We start from the raw sequence: 18,401 nt of genomic DNA, 5'->3' as shown, positions 1-18,401 counted from the left end.
AATTAAAAAAAAAGCCCTTTAATTTGGTAACATTATTTTAATCATAACCATTTTCTTAACACTTGATTTGTGTAAATCTACAACTTTACAAATGGTGATATTACAACTTTATTGTAAAACTACCATGGTTTTATCCTAAAATGTAGGACTTCTAACTTAAATGACACTTTTGTCCAAAAAAGTTACATATTTCTACTAATAGACCTTTTTTCAACACTATAGTAGTATTCATTTAATACCATGTAAGTTTTAAAAAATCATCAGTTTTATTTTTTGTAGCATTCCAACACTACTGTCATAATTTTACAACTTTCACCTCCACCAAGCCCAGCACATGAAAAACCTCCCTCTGAACGAGTATTTTCACTTTTTGGGGGGGTTACAGTCCGCTTGCACCGAGACCAATCGGTGCAGTTACAAACCAGGTCCAACAGAGGGAGCTGCGTCAGCATGTTTGGCCTTGGCGGAAGCACATTTCTTCATTTTTCTGAATGTTTGTAGCAGATATTGCCGCTAATAGATTGTAGTCCTGACCAAAATGAGCGTACAGTAGGTTGCTTTGATAATTGAGAATTAAGCAAATGAAAGTAAAGCAAAAAGAAAGTTAAGACATGTTGACGTTTTGTTGAGTAGATTTACATCAAAGCAGCCTCTATGTACAAATGTATTTCTGCATTCTCCACCCGTCTGTACATAAGTTACACATAGAAATAACTTTATTGACAACACCGCGCTTCCACAAGTTGCCATTCTTGTACTTTGCCTGGTCTGCATGGCGAATCTGTTACATCATAATACTAAATGCTGTTAACGTGGCTGCTAATGTGCGTGTACACATGTCATAATATAAAAAGTCAGAAATGTCTGGGTTGTTTTGACAAAAAAAAAGTCTCTGTATATTAACTTCCATGACTTTTGAATTATACTCTATGATAAATATGTGCCTGCATATTCATTTGATGTCGAATAAAAACGGCATTTTTTTCCTTCTAATTTACCAATCAAAGGGGAACTGCTTTTATTTATTGGGATTCATTTTTACAATGCTGTGGAACCGTGGTCAACCGCGTCATGAATTCATTCCACAACTCTAACTGAAACAGATGCTAACCAAAACAACCAAATGTTCCCATAAGAAATCATGCATATACAATTAATCTTTTTCAGAAACCCAAACATGTTAAAACAAAATATCTTTCTGTCGTTTTACAATCATAGTTTGACAAGAAGAAAACAATTCGAAATGCATATAAATACATCCCAAAACGTCTTTCCATGTCAGTGTCTTACTAGCTAGCAAACAAATGGCAACCGAAACAGGAAGTTACGTCAGTCGTAGACGTGATTGACTCAAAACACAAAACGCGTTTTTATAGTTTTACAATTATAGTTTTACATGGATTCTAAATACACATAAATGACGAATGAAATGTTACTTTTTACCTTCACTGAAGACGATATTCTTGAAGCTCTGTCAACAAAGACACAATGTGGCAGAGCGAGATCAACTACCACCAATATTTTCCTGTTTTGAGACATCAATGTTGCCACCCAAAATGGAGCCAAAGAAAGTTGCAAGTGCCAGCGCAACCTATACTTTTGAGTCAACCTGATGACGTTGAAGACGTGCGACGGAACTTCCGGTTGTCAATTAATCAGATGCAAACAGGGAAGGACGTTTTCTGATGTAAATAATATATATTGAGGATACAGGTGAACTCATACAGTATATTAATAAGGGAAATTTGCCATTCTAGCCTTACAATTGTTTTGTACCTGTAGCTATTATACTAACCAGCGCAACGAAGATAATTTAATTGCTCAGTGCAGTAGTCTCAAATTAGGCTAGAAGCTAGTTAGCTTACAGCTAATATACAGTATGAGTTGACACGCTTTAGTGTTTACTTCAAGAAAATCCCTTTAAATGACTCATTTCATCTGCATCAGAAAGAAACGTTTCTAAAGAAGATACAACAGAAAGCAGTGACTCAAAAGTGATGAAACTTACCTTATTAATACACAAAGGTTGAAAATTAGCCAGTAAGTATGTATTGACGGACTCAAACAAATGTATATATATTTTTTAACCTGCTAACTGCATTAGTCACTATGCTAACTAGCACTGGTGTCCACGGATGCTATAAGCTAAAGCTAGCTAATGGCTAAATGCAGAAAGAGGTTGGAAGGAGTCACTCCAGTGGAAGAAAAAGTGCTAATATTAGGCACTAGGACTCAGAAGTTGTATTACAATGTAAAAAAAAACTGCCATCTAATTAATTTAATACTTATCTGATTAACATTAATGTCCAAAAAGTCACAGGAAGCCAAGAGTCTTTTGATTGATTGATAGGTCGTAACTGTAAAGCAAATGTACACTCATCGGTCAGAACATTAGGTACACCTGCACAACGTAATGAGATCCAACAGGAGATGCATCACATGTTCTGCATTCACAGTAATAATAATAATGACATTACCTTTATTATAAAGAGCATTATTATTTCTGCAAAGGCAAGAATGCAATGATGCAGGTCTGAGGACATGGTGCAGGTGTATCTAATAGAAGGATGGTGGGCGAGGTCAGACGAGGTCAGCAGGCACACCTCCTCCACACAGTGGCCTCCTGCACCTGGTGGGCTGCAGTGCTGCCATTGTGCTGGGAGTTGTGACCTCCGTACATGCTCTGCTCCATCCTCATCATCACCATGTCCAGCAAGATCCTCACCGCCTTGTCCACGTCCGTGCCAGTCGCCGCGCTCGTCTCGAAGTAGGGGATGCTGGGAGACAAGGGAGTTCAAAGACAATATAGAGAAGTCACATGATGCTAAATTTTGGAGATAGTTGTTGACGATCCGCATTCAACCTCTAGAATTCAGGAAACACCAATGTGAATGGCAGCATCATTATATGCAGGTTTATTATTTATATTAATTTTATAAAATATATTAACATAATAGACCTCACAGCTAGGAGACCAGGGTTCAATTCCACCCTCGGCCATCTCTGTGTGGAGTTTGCATGTTCTCCCCGTGCATGCGTGGGTTTTCTCCGGGTATTCCGGTTTCCTCCCACATTCCAAAAACATGCTAGGTTAATTGGCCACTCCAAATTGTCAATAGGTATGAATGTGAGTGTGAATGGTTGTTTGTCTATATGTGCCCTGTGATTGGCTGGCCACCAGTCCAGGGTGTACCCCGCCTCTCGCCCAAAGACAGCTGGGATAGGCTCCAGCACCCCCACAACCCTTGTGAGGAAAAAGCGATAGAAAATGAATGAATATTAATATATATAAATATATAAAATTTTATATAATATATTTTATATATATATTAATTTATATTAATTATTATTTATGTTTATTTAGTGATTTAGTGATGTTATGTTTTTGCTGGGAATTACACAAGAAAGTGCTATTTTCATGAGGATTTTTCACGTCAAAAATTATTTAAGCCCTTTCTCGGTCAAAGTCATCCCTTGTTTATCGCAGTTAATTGGTTCCACACCCAACCGCAGTATGTGAATTTTCACAAAGTAGGATTCAAAATGAATAAATGGAATATTTTCGTATATAGCGCATATGGTATGTTTAAACATACCACTTCCACACTGAATAGGAGGAGAACTTCTCGTCACTCTGTGACAGTAATGTGATGTAGTGTCATGTCTCACAAGCACTGTGACACCTCGAAAGCAAGGTGAACGAAACTTTTTCAAAAAGTTAAATCGGTGAAAAATAATTAATGTAAATGATGAGTTCTGTCAAGCCTGTTTCCACCATAGAAAGGAAAAAAAAACATCCCAATGTTAAATCGTAATTATGAGATAAAAAGTCAATTATGAGATAAGAAAGCAATAACTGTGAGATAAAAAGTGGAAATTAGTCATAATTGTAAGATAATACATTGAAATGATGAGATAAAAAACAATTGAAAATATACCAAAATTAGTCCTAATATAAGATTAAACATTGAAATGATGAGATAAAAAACAAAAGATAGGAATGTCATAACTGAGGTAAAACGTTGAAATTCTAAGATAGGAAAATCATAATTACGAGAAAAAAGTCAATTATATAGACATATAAACTTGAAATTATGAGATAAAAAGTCAACATTACAAGATAAAGTCAATCATAATTTTGAGATAAAAAGTTGAAATTATGACAATTTCATAGATTGGACTTTTTCTCTCATAATTTTGACTTTTAATTTCATTATGTTCACTTTTTATCTCAAAATGATGACTTTTTTATCTCATAATTATGACTTTTTATCTCAAAATTGACCTTTGTCTCAGAATTCTGAGGTTTCCTCCTAATTTGGGGATTTTACTTTAGGTCTTCCACACCAAAGAGGCACAAATCCACCCTGAAGAGTCTTTGTTTTAGTAACCATCAGATAGAAAAAGCAACACTGGTTCACACAAAATACTCTCCTCCTGTGACCGTCACCAAAATGACATGTGACACATTCTGTCATTCCATGTCCTCATCGCAGTGTCACAAACAAAACAAAAAGAAAAAGTCAACACACCCGTATCTGTCAGCCAAATCCTGGGCCTGCCTGGTCTGGACGCTCCTCGTGTTCCTGAGGTCGGCCTTGGTGCCCACCAGGACGATGTCCGGGCTGTCGCAGTACGCGTTGGCCTGCAGCTGACCTGCGGAGACACGGAAGACGTCAGTGTGGCGCCATTTCTCCCAGGAGAATATCATTTTGTAGACATTAAAGGCCCTGTATTATATTTATTATTGTTTAAAAGCTTTTAGTGTGGGTCTCCAAGAAGCACTATATCTTCTTCCATATGTGAGATATATGATACATATGAGAGATTTTTCTCATGTTTGGTGCTGATAAACAGGCTTTAGGGACACATACAACATCATTAAAAAGTCACATACTCATCCAGTTCCTGACATTGAGGAAGCTCTGCTGATTGGTCAGGTCGAACATGAGCAGGAAGCCCATGGCGTCCCGGAAGAAGGCCGTGGTGAGGCTGCGGAACCTGACAACACACGCGGGAAGGGTTTGGCTGGTTACCTGCAAGCTGTTATTTTTGATTGAGCGGCCGCACATTCTCGTGAGATACAAACCAAAAGTTCAAGTCAAAGTAACGGTCATGCTCGACTGACGCCGTTCATGTAACATTACAGTGAAACCTCCAGTGTCCAAACACCCCGCAAGTCACACAATGTGGACTTCAAGCACGACTCTCCAGAAAAATATGCCTCAGAAAAAGGATTAGTATTTATCTTTTTTTTTGTAAAGGGAATCATGCAAAAATGTAATGCTAACCATAGAGGACAGAAAGTGACGTCGACTTTTTACCGTTGACTTTTAGCTTGTGGTGGGTTGTGGCCCCAACGGTAGCTCGTGCTATTATTATTATTATTATGGTTGTGGTGAAATCATTTATACCTGCAATAAATGCCTGATAGACCAGGGTTCAATTCCACCCTCGGCCATCTCTGTGTAGAGTTTGCATGTTCTCCCCGTGCATGCGTGGGTTTTCTCCGGGTACTCCGGTTTCCTCCCACATTCCAAAAACATGCTAGGTTAATTGGCGACTCCAAATTGTCCATAGGTATGAATGTGAGTGTGAATGGTTGTTTGTCTATATGTGCCCTGTGATTGGCTGGCCACCAGTCCAAGGTGTACCCCGCCTCTCGCCCAAAGACAGCTGGGATAGGCTCCAGCACCCCATTTTCTACCGCTTTTTCCTCACGAGGGTCGCGGGGGTGCTGGAGCCTATCCCAGCTGTCATCGGGCGAGAGGCGGGGTACACCCTGGACTGGTCGCCAGCCAATCACAGTTCTCTGTATCTTTGTATCTTAGCCCATGAAGTTCATTTATCGTGCAGGTGTCCCCAATCGCGTGTCAAACAAGGCCTGTCGTCGTTCTGCTCTTTAAATGGTTTGATGTTAAATCCTTTTCATTCCGGCTGAACTTTGGTGCAGGAACGCGATCGGTGTGGTTCCTCCACGGCTTCCAAAGACAGTTACACGTGACACAGCAGCTCCAAAGTACCTCTCTTGTCCGGCCGTGTCCCAAAGCTGAAGGTGGACTTTGAAGTTCTTCTCACTGACCCCGTCAGCATTGGTGCCGGTGTACATCTGAGGTCAAAAAGTCAGCCGTCAAACGCTTCCAGTCAGGCGCCACCTGAGGAGATGCAAACACTCACCAGCCTTTTTTCCCTGAAGTCGATGCCCACGGTGGTGGTGAACTTGCGGTTGAACTTGTTGTCGGTGTACCTGTACAGGAAGGTGGTCTTGCCCACGCCCGAGTCCCCGAGGGCCAGCAGCTTGATCAGGTAGTCGTAGTCCGAGTCGGCCATGGTTGGCGCTCAACCTGCCAGGGCAGGGGGGGGAAAGAAAGTGCTGTGTTGAGAAGACTTAGCTCTACGCCGTGATCGGAGAGGGACGAGCACATGACTCGGCCTGAGCTCCACATGAGCGGTCGGAGCTGAAAAACACAACGTTTGGCACACACAACCCTTTTTATTGGCTTATGGGGCTACAAGCAGACCAGTCACTGCTCACCACGCTCTTTAGTGGCAATTCAAGCTGGGCCTGCGAACACGGCGTGGAAAATCTAATTTGGCTGAGAGGCCCGAGAGGCAGACAGACAAAACAAGGTGTTGTTGTTTTATTTCCTTTAAAGAGCAAGGAGGAGATCAAAGTTACTATAGCAAACCACTCCAATGTATGTACTTACAAATGGGAAAAAGACACATTATTATTATGTAGTTTGGATTTTTCGCATTGTATTATTTACATATTATAGACACAGAAAATACATTATTAGATTTGTAAAATCTATTCAGTATTTATTTTTAAATATTGGTTTATTTATTATTATTTACAGAAGGCCATTTCCGACACTGAAAGAAAGGAAATATCCCAAAGATAAGTCAGAATTATGAGATAAAAACTCAAAATAAATGTATGAGATAAAGTCAAAAGTAGGAGCCAGAAAGTCAAAAATTAGGAAATAAAAAGTCTAAATTGGGAGATTCAAACTGCCGTGTAAAGGAAGGTGAAGACTTTTTATTTCCTAGTTATGACTTAGTATGTTTTTCTTTCAGTAGCGAAAACTAATTTATTTAGCATTTTTTCTGTTATTAGTTTGTTTTGTATTTTCAGTAATAGTATTCACTCAGTATTTCTATTATTACTTCATTTATAAAGTTTTTTTTAATAATATTGGCTTATTTATTACTATTATTTATCATATTATTATTGTGAATATTTATTTTTTTTACTATTGGTTTACATGTGATATGGTTTATAAAGTGTGGCCAACCATTTCTATTATTAGTTTGTTTTGTATTTTCAGTAGTAGTATTCTCTCAGTATTTCTATTATTACTTCATTTATAAAGTTTTTTAAATAATATTGGCTTATTTATTACTATTATTTATCATATTATTATTGTGAATATTTAATTTTTTTTTACTATTGGTTTACATGTGATATGGTTTATATAGTGTGACCAATCACTGCAAAGTGGGCGTGCCTGGGGGTGGAATCCATTAAAACAGACCGTTTTCGCGGGAACCACAAACTCCAAAGAAATACAGCTGAATAGGTGCAGATTCTGGAAGAACTAGAAAGCTTTATGTGCTGGTTATCATGGGTCCCCTTTAAGTGGGACCCATTTAAAGGGCTGTAATCACATTTACACAATTGCTGATTAACCACTTGTTGCTGGGCAGAATTCAGAAATGACATTCATGTTCCAATTAAATCACTGCTCTGTATTACATATGAATTATTGGGAAGGTAGTAAAACAGCACCATCTGCTGGCCTCTGTGGCAAACATGCTACTTGTAATTCTGTGACATTTGCACCAATTTAAAGACAACATCACGTCATCCTTTAAAATTTATCAAGCAATTACAATAATAATATTAATAATAATAATGATAATAATAAAGGGGCAAGAAAGATAATTGTCCTACCATGGAGTCCGAAACGACTACCTCACTTGTCCCGCTCATTCCACAAAATATCCTTCAACCTTCTTCTGACATGTGATGCTGGGAGGAGCTTCCATTCCAGCCTTGAAGGAGCAAGCGGGGCATGAACTTGTGTTTTCTTCTGGAAGGAAATGGGAAAAAAAGGGGGGGGAGGGGGGTTCTTTGACAAATGGACCGTTCTCTGATCGGATTTGATTGGAAGTGGTCCAGCTTGGTCTGGAAGCTCAACCAAGTAAATCCAGCTTGTGAAAACTCGACGTCACGTCATCACATCAGGTGAAGAAACATTACAAAGCAATATCATGACAGTATTAGCCCGGAAGAGGTACAATTTGTATTTCAACCAAACAAAACTACTCGGTGACCCTTTGTTTTGCTTTGTAGTGATGCCCCCCACAGAAAGGGTACCATGTGGTAACCATAGAAATGTAAACAGAACTCATAGTGACATAGCAAAGAATATAAATACTATTTATTTAACAGATGCTACTGTAAATATGTCTATTATACACGACTACACGACGCTGAATAATTCCAAATACCTGTTGTGCAGGGGCGTCAAACGACACCAGGTATGTGGAGCTGTTGCAGGACAACGCTGCACTTCAAAGGACATCTTCCACACTCTAAAAAGTAATTCAGAGTATCTGTTGACACCACTTGATTTTATACATAAATGCAATGTAAAAAATGGAATTAATTGATTTAGATAAACTTTCTAAGTTGCTAACTTTATTTTTTAAGTTATGTTCAAATAATAATGTTGGCTATTACCTGAACTTAATTTAGAATGTCATATACACTCAAATTTTATTGTTGGTAAGCTTAAAACAAAATTCAGGTTGCCATGACTTAATAAAATTAGCTTGGTAACATAACACACACACATATATAGTATATATATTAAGTTACTGCTACTTAAAAAGTTGTGTGCATTGTTATTATAATTAAGTAAACAACAAATTAAACTACTTTGAATAAAATGATTAAGTCAGTTGACTTAACATATTTCTTTGAGTTACGAACTTAAAAACTTGTCCCTATGACAACAATTATTCAGTAAGCATTACTTAAAATAAGCTTTGAGTAAAGAGGAAAAGCTAATTTGTGCAATGCAATATTGTTTGTTGGTTCAAAGCAATTTCAAATTAAGTTGTCGTAACTAAGAAAGACTAATGGAAACTGTTGCGTTGATTTTTTTTGTTGAGGTTAAATGTTTATTTTTTGAGTGCAGCGGATTAAGCTGACTTTTTTGGACCATCTTGCGTATTCCGCTGATCTAGATCCAATGGAGGACACATGGGGAAGGATGGCAAGGGAAGTTTATCAGCTCCAGTGGCCTCCAGTGGAGGCCCTCCGTGAAGCCATCTTCCCACTAGCCTCCTGGAAACACTGCATCAAGCACGCCCAAAGCCATTTTTCAGGTGATTGACAATAATGGCGCAGCTACTCGTTACCGACTCCTTCATTGTTGAGGGCTATGGTCTTATTGGTTTGATCAGCTGATGAACAGACTATTTCACTTTTATGCTTGTTCACAATAAACTGCTTCAAACAAAAAAATCTTACAGTTCCGCACTCAGCATTAACATCCATTAACACCATATTGCTTGTTTGTATTCATGTAACTTTAGATTTTTTTATTATTCTGCTTTATTAGTCGCGAACATGACATAAACAAAACAATAAATAAGGTCCCATTTACTGTATGAAAAACAGGTCATTCTAAAGGGCATCTTGTTACAGTTGACCAATGAATCAGTGGATTTGCTTGAAGTTGTAAGCAACCAGAAGAAGAGTTTCAACTGAAACCTCTTCCTTTGGGACATCACTTTTATCCAGATTCTCACCAAAATGCTGTATGATTCCTACGTGTGCTTAAAATACTTCAACAAACTGTTTGCCTGGCTTTTCCTTCCTCCACCTTTGGTCTCTCTGGCAGCTTTCTTGGCCGCAGGGACCTTCAGAAGCGGCTTCTGCCGCTTCCATTCAGTCATCAGCTCCATCTGAAGGTCAGCTGGCAGCTCGGAGAACACTTTGGGGTCCACGTTCACTGGCAGCTCGCAGTCAGATGATAGCCTCTTTTCTTCCATGATGGTTTCTCTTGGAAGGGTGCTGCCGCCCGGAGGCAGCTGCTGATGCGGCGTGGCGCCTCCGTCACACCTTCCAATTGCTTCCTCTGTATTGTTTGTATTTCGGGAAGTTGGGAGTGGCGTTAAGCGAGGCTCGGGAGGAAGAAGGCGCGGCTGATAGGTGCTCTGGGGTGACTCGGATAAAATCTCCTTTTGGATTTCCACAGGGAGGAGGCCAAAGACGTCTGGGTCAACATTGGGAGGCAACGGATATGTCACAGTGATAGCGGTGTCGTCGCGGTCCTGACATGTGGTGCTGCTGGGTGACGTGACAGGATGGGACGCTTCCGACGGGACAGAAGTGCTCTGTTTAGTTTTGGCCCCGAGCGTTGCTGTGTGGCAGCGTGGTGGGCTCCTTGTGGTCTTCTCTGGAGTCGTTACGCTGGGTGTGCCGAGACGATGAGCTGCACCCAGTTCTCTCCCACCAGACGAGGAGTTGTCCTATTGGGAATCAAAGATGTAGTAAAGATTGTAGTAAAGAAAAGATGAGTCAGTGGACCTAAGCAGGTTGAACTCTACGGATCTCCATAGATCCTCTATAGCAGGGGTCTCAAACTCAATTTACCTGGGGGCCACTGGAGCTAGGGTCTGGGTGAGACTGGGCCGCATCAGGTTTTTTCCAAAAAAACAACAAAAAACGGAACAATTAATAAACTTTGCTTTGGTTCCGATTTTCAACAAGAAAAGCTCTGATAAAACATTCCGTTGTTGTCAAATATCTTATTTTTCTACACAAAATAAGATGATAAATAAATAAACAAATCAAGAATAAATAAAATCAGTCAATCAGTAATAAGTAAATATAATAATAATAATAATAAAACGGCAAATAATAAAAACTTAAGAAACCATATATAGTTGGTGGGTAGACAAATTATTTTTTTCAAATTAAAATTAACAGTAACCTTAATCAAAATCACCATTAATCACCATTAATCAAACGTAATAATTTTTTCTGGGTACATGATACTATACAGCATCCATATCAAACTTGCGTGGGCCGCACTAACATGAAACTTTCATATCAAGTCGGGGGCCTCAAACTGTGTCCTGCAGGCCACATTTGGCCTGCGGGCTGCATGTTTGAAACCCCTGCTCTATAGATACTGTACGTATGTTAAAGGACAGCATGAGCATTTACCAAAAACAAAAGCCTGTTTTACACACCGAGACACTTATCTGTGTTTTGGGTGAGGAGTCGTGTCCAAAGAAAGACGTGATGGAGCCCCGCCCGCTGGTCTGCAGGTTGCTGAAGCACACGTTGATGAGGGTCAGGTGGAAGGCCGCTTTGGTGTCCACCATTTTGGAGAGGAGCTTCATGGCTAAGGAGACCAGCTGGACCACCGCGTCGTCGCTGCTGGCTGATGGATATTTCAGGAAGCATATAAGCTAATCCAACTCATCATTTGGGGTTTCAAATCTGTAGGCGGTCTAGTGGTTAGCACGCAGACCTCACAGCTAGGAGACCAGGGTTCAATTCCACCCTCGGCCATCTCTGTGTGGAGTTTGCATGTTTTCCCCATGCATGCGTGGGTTTTTCCGGGTACTCCGGGGTTTCCTCCCACATTCCAAAAACATGCTAGGTTAATTGGCGACTCCAAATTGTCTATAGGTATGAATGTGAGTGTGAATGGTTGTTTGTCTATATGTGCACTGTGATTGGCTGGCCACCAGTCCAGGGTGTACCCCGCCTCTCGCCCAAAGACAGCTGGTAGGCTCCAGCACCCCTCGCGACCCTCGTGAGGAAAAAGCGGTAGAAAATGAATGAATAAGATATTTCCATAAGATATTTGGATGAGTGGTTGTTGTTTGGGTACAGGAAAAAAGGGCTCATTTCCAACCTTTACACTGCCTACTACAGGGGTGTCCAAAATGGATGAAATACAATTAAACAAGACATTTTTCACAAACAAAAATAGGGAAAAAGGGCAAAGACACCAGAAAAAGTCGAAATGTACTATAATACTAATAATGACTGGCTGCCATGTATGGCAACCAAGTGACAATGTCAATGAGGATGGATGACAGACTAACATCGATCTTGCGATCAACCCACATTATGTTCAAGATACAACTATAACTGGCTTTCCCAATGCTAACGTGTGGGTTATTAGGTCTTATTATAGTCTACCACTATCTACTATTAGGTAATACAGGTGCAAAGGTGACTATAGGGGTGTTATTACATGTCTAGAGGGCTTTAATAAAGGTCATACAGGTTTTCTATGCTCCAAATGCAAACAAAGTCTATTTATTAGTATCACATACGACAGTATTAATTGGCCCTGTACCCTAGAAACCGCCCATGAATGATACGGGAAAAGGACGAAATGATACTGTGTCAAAGCCCAGGGCAGTGATACTGATAAAATATAGAGTTTAACCATGTCCAGTATCAGCCCCCGTAGCTGTCCACTCAGAGCGCGCTGCTCTGGTATCGTGCCCGTGAAACAACCAATCAGAGAACAGCGCACGAGCGTGAACACACAGCGTTTGTTTTGCTGCCCAAACTTGATTAATGGAACTTTAATTGTCAGACATTGATAAGATAAGACTGTTGATAAAAATATTATTGTTGAAATATTTTTGCAATTATTGTGTTTACACTGTTTAGATATAATACATGTAATAAACTGAACATTTTCTGGAAACAAAATGGTCTTTTGATTAAATAGTACATGATAATAAGCTCATGATTAAATCCTCATTCATTCATTCATTTTCTACCGCTTTTTCCTCACGAGGGTCGCGGTGCTGGAGCCTATCCCAGCTGTCTTCGGGCGAGAGGCGGGGTACACCCTGGACTGGTGGCCAGCCAATCACAGGGCACATATAGACAAACAACCATTCACACTCACATTCATACCTATGGACAATTTGGAGTGGCCAATTAACCTAGCATGTTTTTGGAATGTGGGAGGAAATCGGAGTACCCGGAGAAAACCCACACATGCACGGGGAGAACATGCAAACTCCGCACAGAGATGGCCAAGGGTGGGAAATGAACCCTGGTCTCCTAGCTGTGAGGTCTGCGCGCTAACCACTAGACCGCCGTGCCGCCCCTCATGATTAAATAGTATGTGATAATAAGATCATCACATGGTTTGTCTGGTATCAGGCCCAGTATCGGTCTCGGGCTTATACTGACACTCGGGGGCATGATACCTGGCCTGATACCAGACAAACCATGTGATAACCTATAAGTATCGAATCCTACTTGGCAGGAAGTCACGTATCACGGTGGGGTCTTTTGGGTGAAGAACAACCTCAAAAATGTTTGGACAAATATCCGTCAGGCATGTTCCTACCATTGGTGATCTTCTGTCCGATATGGAGGGGGATGGGACACTGACGGCTCTCCCGGCTGTACCACTTGTTGGTTGCCGAGTATTTACGGATGGTGAGCCGGAAGGTGTGAGGCCGCCTGCCATCTTTGCGCATCCTGAAATTACAGACGTCTGGCAGCGCAAAAGATTTGGCAGCCAAAGAGATTTTATTGAAAATGCGTCTGACCTCTCCACCAGGCTGCTCAGGAGCTGCTCGGACTTCTCCATCACTTCTTTAGCAGATGATATTTTCTTGAAGGAATCTTCATCGCTGAGAGACTAAAAGACCAGGACACCAATGATGTGGGGGTGCACACCTCATAACATGTTGCACCGTACCTGGGGGGGTCCGGTGCGAGTGACGGGAGAATCATCCACGCCGAGCGATAGATTCTTCAGACGTGTTGCAGTCGGAGCTCCGAATTCTCGCACCAGGTCAGTCGGAGGGAAGAGCTGTAAGTCTCGGACGTTGACCAAGCCCAGGGATTGAAGCATCTTGGCGGTTTGGCGACCAACCCCTGAGGAGATGCCAGGATGCTGAGTTCAAACTTCTAAAGCAACTTCAAAAACAACTTGTGGTTGTTTTATTATTATTATTATTTGGTATCGAAACTGAGCAATAATAAATGCAACTTTGACATTTAACTTGAATTCATGCATTACTTGTAATGGTAATGGTTTCGTTTCATTTGAACATGCATAGATTACAATTGAATGCATCCCATAATCAGTTCCCAGTTCCACATGTCCAAAAGGAGTAGGAAGAAGCAAAGCTTATTAAATCCTACCCCTCCATCTAGTACTTTTACAACCAGTAACTGTAACATTTGTTCACTTCCTGCTTTCCTAATATAGTTTAAGTTTTTTTTGTCACGTACCGAAGTACGAGGTGATATGAGCATCCAATGACATAATGGGTACCATAGTAAGTGTCAATATAGTGATATATATAGCACATCATGACTGGTTCAAGACTCTTCATCCTTGTATTTAGCAAACATCAACTGCTTGTATTGTTTCTTGAATTGGCTCATCGTTGTGCATTGTTTGAGGGTCTTACTCAATCCATTCCATAGTTTGATTCCACATACTGAAATGCTATGGCTTTTTAACGTAGTCCTAGCATATAAGTGTTTCACATTTAGTTCTTCCCTGAGATCATATTTCTCCTCTCTTGTAGAGAAGTATTGGATGACATTTTTAGGTAATTGGTTATTTTTAGCCTTATGCATTATTTTAGCTGTTTGAAGATGATCTATATCAGCAAGTTGAAGTATTTGTGATTTTAGAAGTAAGGAGTTAGTATGTTCTCTGTAGGCGGCATTATGAATTATCCTTACTACCCCTTTTTGCAGTACTTTTAGCGAGTGAAGATTGCTTTTATAGTTATTAGCCCATATTTCCACATAATAAGTAAGATATGGTAGAACCAGAGAGCAATAAAGAGTGTGGAGTGATTTCTGATTGAGAACAAATTTTGCTTTGTTCAATATTGAAATATTTCTGGCCACCTTATGTTGTATATTTGTCATATGAGGTTTCCAGCTCATATTTTCATCTATTGTGATCCCCAGAAATGTATTTTCCTTCACCCTTTCAATGTCTACACCGTCTATTTGTCTTTGCTGGTGCGTGTCCTCTCTGCTGTTACCAAACAGCATGATTTTAGTTTTACTTAGTTCAAGGACAATCTATTATTATCAAACCATCTTTTTAGTGTGCGTAGTTATCATTGTCTTCTCCATTCCTTTGATAGTATCAGCACAGGGCAGCTAACAATCCACGTACCGTAATGGGAAGCACCTATTCAGCCTATGATGCCCTCTAAAAAACACCAACAATGTTACATTTACATAATGTGACCCGTATCTTAACTAATAATAAAATAAAATATGCCTTAATTAGTCCCACAAGGGAAAATTCCAAGAGCACACAGGAGAAGAGACAAGGCAAAATCAAGTAATACAAATCAAGACGTTATATATAGTATATATATATATACATATATATATATATTATAGTTATTGTGGAGCAGTGTGTAGAGTTGTTATGGAGTCTGAGAGCTGCAGGAAGGAAAGACCTGCGAGACCTCTCTTTTGCACACTTTTGACATATCCTGTCGAACACTATTTACAGCCGTGTTTATTGCACAGTTTATGCAATTTACTATTTACCATGAGCGGGCAGCTTTGTCTACCTCAGCACGCGCTATAAAATGTTGCTTAGCTGTTGGCAAGTAAGGCCCACTAAGGCATTACCTCTATTACACCATTGGTTGTATTGCTGCTGTTTTGTGCAATATACTTATTAATAAACGGCCATGCGGTCAAAGAGCTACGATTTCCTTTTCTTCTTTCTCATGCACTCTACATTATTATTCAAGTTTTAAAAACCAATTGAAGAATCCTTGCATTTGTCCAACATCAAGACGTTATATATATATATATATATATATATATATATATATATATATATATATATATATATATATATATATATATATATATATATATATATATATATATATATATATATATATACACACTATTTACAGCTGTGTTTATTGCACGGTTTATTGCACAGTTGTTGTGGAGCAGTTTGTGGAGTTGTTATGGAGTCTGAGAGCTGCAGGAAGGAAAGACCTGCGAGACCTCTCTTTTGCACACTTTGGACATATCATCCTGTCAAATGTGGAACCCCTGATTTAAAGTATCATGAGTGGTCAACATCCAGCAGCTTTATGTACCTCTGCATGCCCTTTCAAATGTTGCTACTCAGCCATTGATGTGTTACACTCGCCGTACTGTTCTTTTGACACTTGGGTGCCAGTTAATACTAAAATACAACTCACTGTAAAACAGTGCGTGTATAGTTAATAGCTTGACAGATTATTCCCTATGCTCTGATGCTTCATACCTGGTAGATTCCGGAGGCCGTTCAGGGCGCCCATGATGTCATCAACGCTCTCCGGCAGCAGTGTGGTTTGCTGGTTGGGTTTGAACGTGCCCGACACCAGTTTGGCCAACAGCTTGTTGGCGGCGATGCCGGCACAACCGGTTAGGCCCAGTCGGCTGTGAATGGCCTCTCTCAGCTCGGCGGCGATGTGCGACCCCAGAGCCAACTCTGGATGACTGCTAGCTTTAGCATCTGCAGCTGCACCTGTGTGGGAAAGACATCATGGGTTGTTTACTTATTGTTCGACAGTAACGTTTTAGAAACACTCAAGTCAAACGCGACTCACCTGAGGCGTTGTATACGTGACCTTTAAATGAAAAGCTGGACAGCGGCGCGTGTGCCAGCCTCCTCTGTATCATCTCAGTAATGTCCACGTAGTTCTCGTCCAAGCCGAGCCTCTCCACCAATGGACTGAACGACAGCAGCAGATCTATTTGGAGGGAAAACAGGAAACGGCAAGCACGCGCTTTGTTTTGTGCAATATACATATTAATAAACGGCCATGCGGTCAAAGAGCTACAATTTCCTTTTCCACTTTCTCATGCACTCTACATTATTATTCAAGTTTTAAAAACCAATTGAAAAATCCTTGCATGTGTCCAACATGAACTTAGGCCTACCTGTTACTTGATAGGACATTTCTCTGTAGTGGGTCAGGTCTTCTCCTTTCACCAGCACCAGCTGAGGACACTTCTCCTTCGCATCAGTGACAGACATGAGTTTGGTGACGCCCTGCTGCCTCGCCACGTAGTTGCAGGTGACGATGATGTACTTCTGCTGAACGCCTAATGGTATACAGTAAGAAACAACTACGTGCTATATTTGTGGTCATGCCTTTTAATATCTTTAGTTAGTTTTTTTGTCCTCTGTAGGGATGTTTGTGTTGGTTTTATTCTTCTTTTTAATCCTGTTCCTTTCATTAAAACAGTAGAAACAATGATGGATGAAACAATTGCCCACAGCAAAGGACACTGGCATAAAAAATACAGCTTTTCTGACAACACAAATATTGTAGCATAACCCTTTTTTAATTTAATGTACAATTATTCTGGTTATATGAGAAAAACAATCGTTTATACCTAGAGGGACTTCTCTCAATGCTGGGTTTCTTAACATCTCCACCTGAGCATAGAAGCAATCCAGGTCAAAATGCAAAATGACTCTATGTGCAGGCGTCGTGGTCTTCAGGAGGTTTAAGGTGCCTGGAATTGCCAAGAAAGAAAATCGGAACAAATGCTTAAGACTGGAGAGAAAATTACCAGCAATGTGATTTTGCACTGGTTGTACAACAGAATGGATGCTGTCTTGTGCTTGTTGGGCTGTCAGTTAGCATCAGTAAGGGACTGTCTGACTTTTTTCTCCCTAAGGATCTTTTAAAATATCTTACATCGTCAATCTTAAGGAGCAATGGTGTTGCTTGAGCAGATGAACAATACTGATTTCAATAATGATTTCAGCACAGACTGTGATATTTTTAGGCCACGGTCATGAACCTTTGATCATTAGATGATCAGCCTGTTTTGCGTTGAAATGTAGTTTGCCATACATTACATACTTTGCATTTTGCTCTTTTTCCCAGAGTTTTCATTTTTGGCGCTCCGCTTACACTCTGGTTACCACCGGCCACGGCGACATCTGAAGAATTACGTTTTAAGATCTTAAGATTGCGTGGGTTTTGTGCACCTGTGTACGTCTAAATTTATCCAAACTTCGAATAGTTGTTGTTTACGTTACCAGAAACAGCAACTGGCGAATCCTTTAAATCTTGTTTCCACTCGTTTTCATCCTCCACCTCATCGTCACTGTTTTCCATTGCAAGCATGACAGAAATGTGAGTTATATAGGCGTAAAACGTAAACTAATACAGTAAGGAAGTCATGCTAGCTGTACAGGGGGCAGTAAGTAAGAGTAAAGCGATGATGTTGCGTCCAAAACAGCACCATCTGCCGACCAGGAGGACTTACTGCAAGGCAATTAACATCGTGAATACAGTAAATACAGTAACGATATTAT

The 18,401-nt window shown here is 40.2% G+C and overlaps 2 protein-coding genes across 5 annotated transcripts; both read right to left on the bottom strand.

The window, feature by feature from the left end:
* Positions 1–289: 289 nt before the first annotated feature.
* LOC131127733 (ras-related protein Rab-27B-like) lies at positions 290–8,089 on the bottom strand. Its single transcript, XM_058069911.2, has 6 exons — positions 7,958–8,089; positions 6,178–6,344; positions 6,024–6,109; positions 4,898–5,001; positions 4,533–4,656; positions 290–2,777 (listed from the first exon to the last, which is right to left on the bottom strand). Exons 2-6 carry the CDS (start codon positions 6,328–6,330, stop codon positions 2,591–2,593), a joined length of 654 nt encoding a protein of 217 aa, XP_057925894.2. The 5' UTR covers positions 6,331–6,344; positions 7,958–8,089; the 3' UTR covers positions 290–2,590.
* A 1,307-nt stretch (positions 8,090–9,396) lies between these two features.
* poli (polymerase (DNA directed) iota) lies at positions 9,397–18,365 on the bottom strand. Of its 4 annotated transcripts, none has more exons than XM_058069906.2 (11): positions 17,944–18,008; positions 17,468–17,590; positions 17,009–17,173; positions 16,675–16,818; positions 16,350–16,592; positions 13,773–13,951; positions 13,621–13,712; positions 13,416–13,549; positions 11,275–11,468; positions 10,673–10,705; positions 9,397–10,548 (listed from the first exon to the last, which is right to left on the bottom strand). In XM_058069906.2, the coding sequence occupies exons 1-11, from the start codon at positions 17,948–17,950 to the stop codon at positions 9,844–9,846; spliced, it is 2,019 nt and encodes a 672-aa protein (XP_057925889.2). In that variant the 5' UTR covers positions 17,951–18,008; the 3' UTR covers positions 9,397–9,843. The 4 variants fall into 4 exon arrangements, with proteins under 4 accessions (XP_057925889.2, XP_078645650.1, XP_078645651.1 ...); XM_058069905.2 differs by lacking the exon at positions 17,944–18,008 and adding an exon at positions 18,123–18,364 and having other exon boundaries at positions 9,398–10,548; XM_078789524.1 differs by lacking the exons at positions 10,673–10,705; positions 17,944–18,008 and adding an exon at positions 18,123–18,365.
* Positions 18,366–18,401: the final 36 nt, after the last annotated feature.

This window comes from Doryrhamphus excisus, linkage group LG3 (genome assembly GCF_037039965.1).
Source record: "Doryrhamphus excisus strain RoL-2023G ecotype Guam linkage group LG3, RoL_Dexc_Guam_v1.1, whole genome shotgun sequence".
Classification (NCBI taxonomy): domain Eukaryota; kingdom Metazoa; phylum Chordata; class Actinopteri; order Syngnathiformes; family Syngnathidae; genus Doryrhamphus; species Doryrhamphus excisus.
This window is presented reverse-complemented; position numbering and strand designations above follow the sequence as displayed.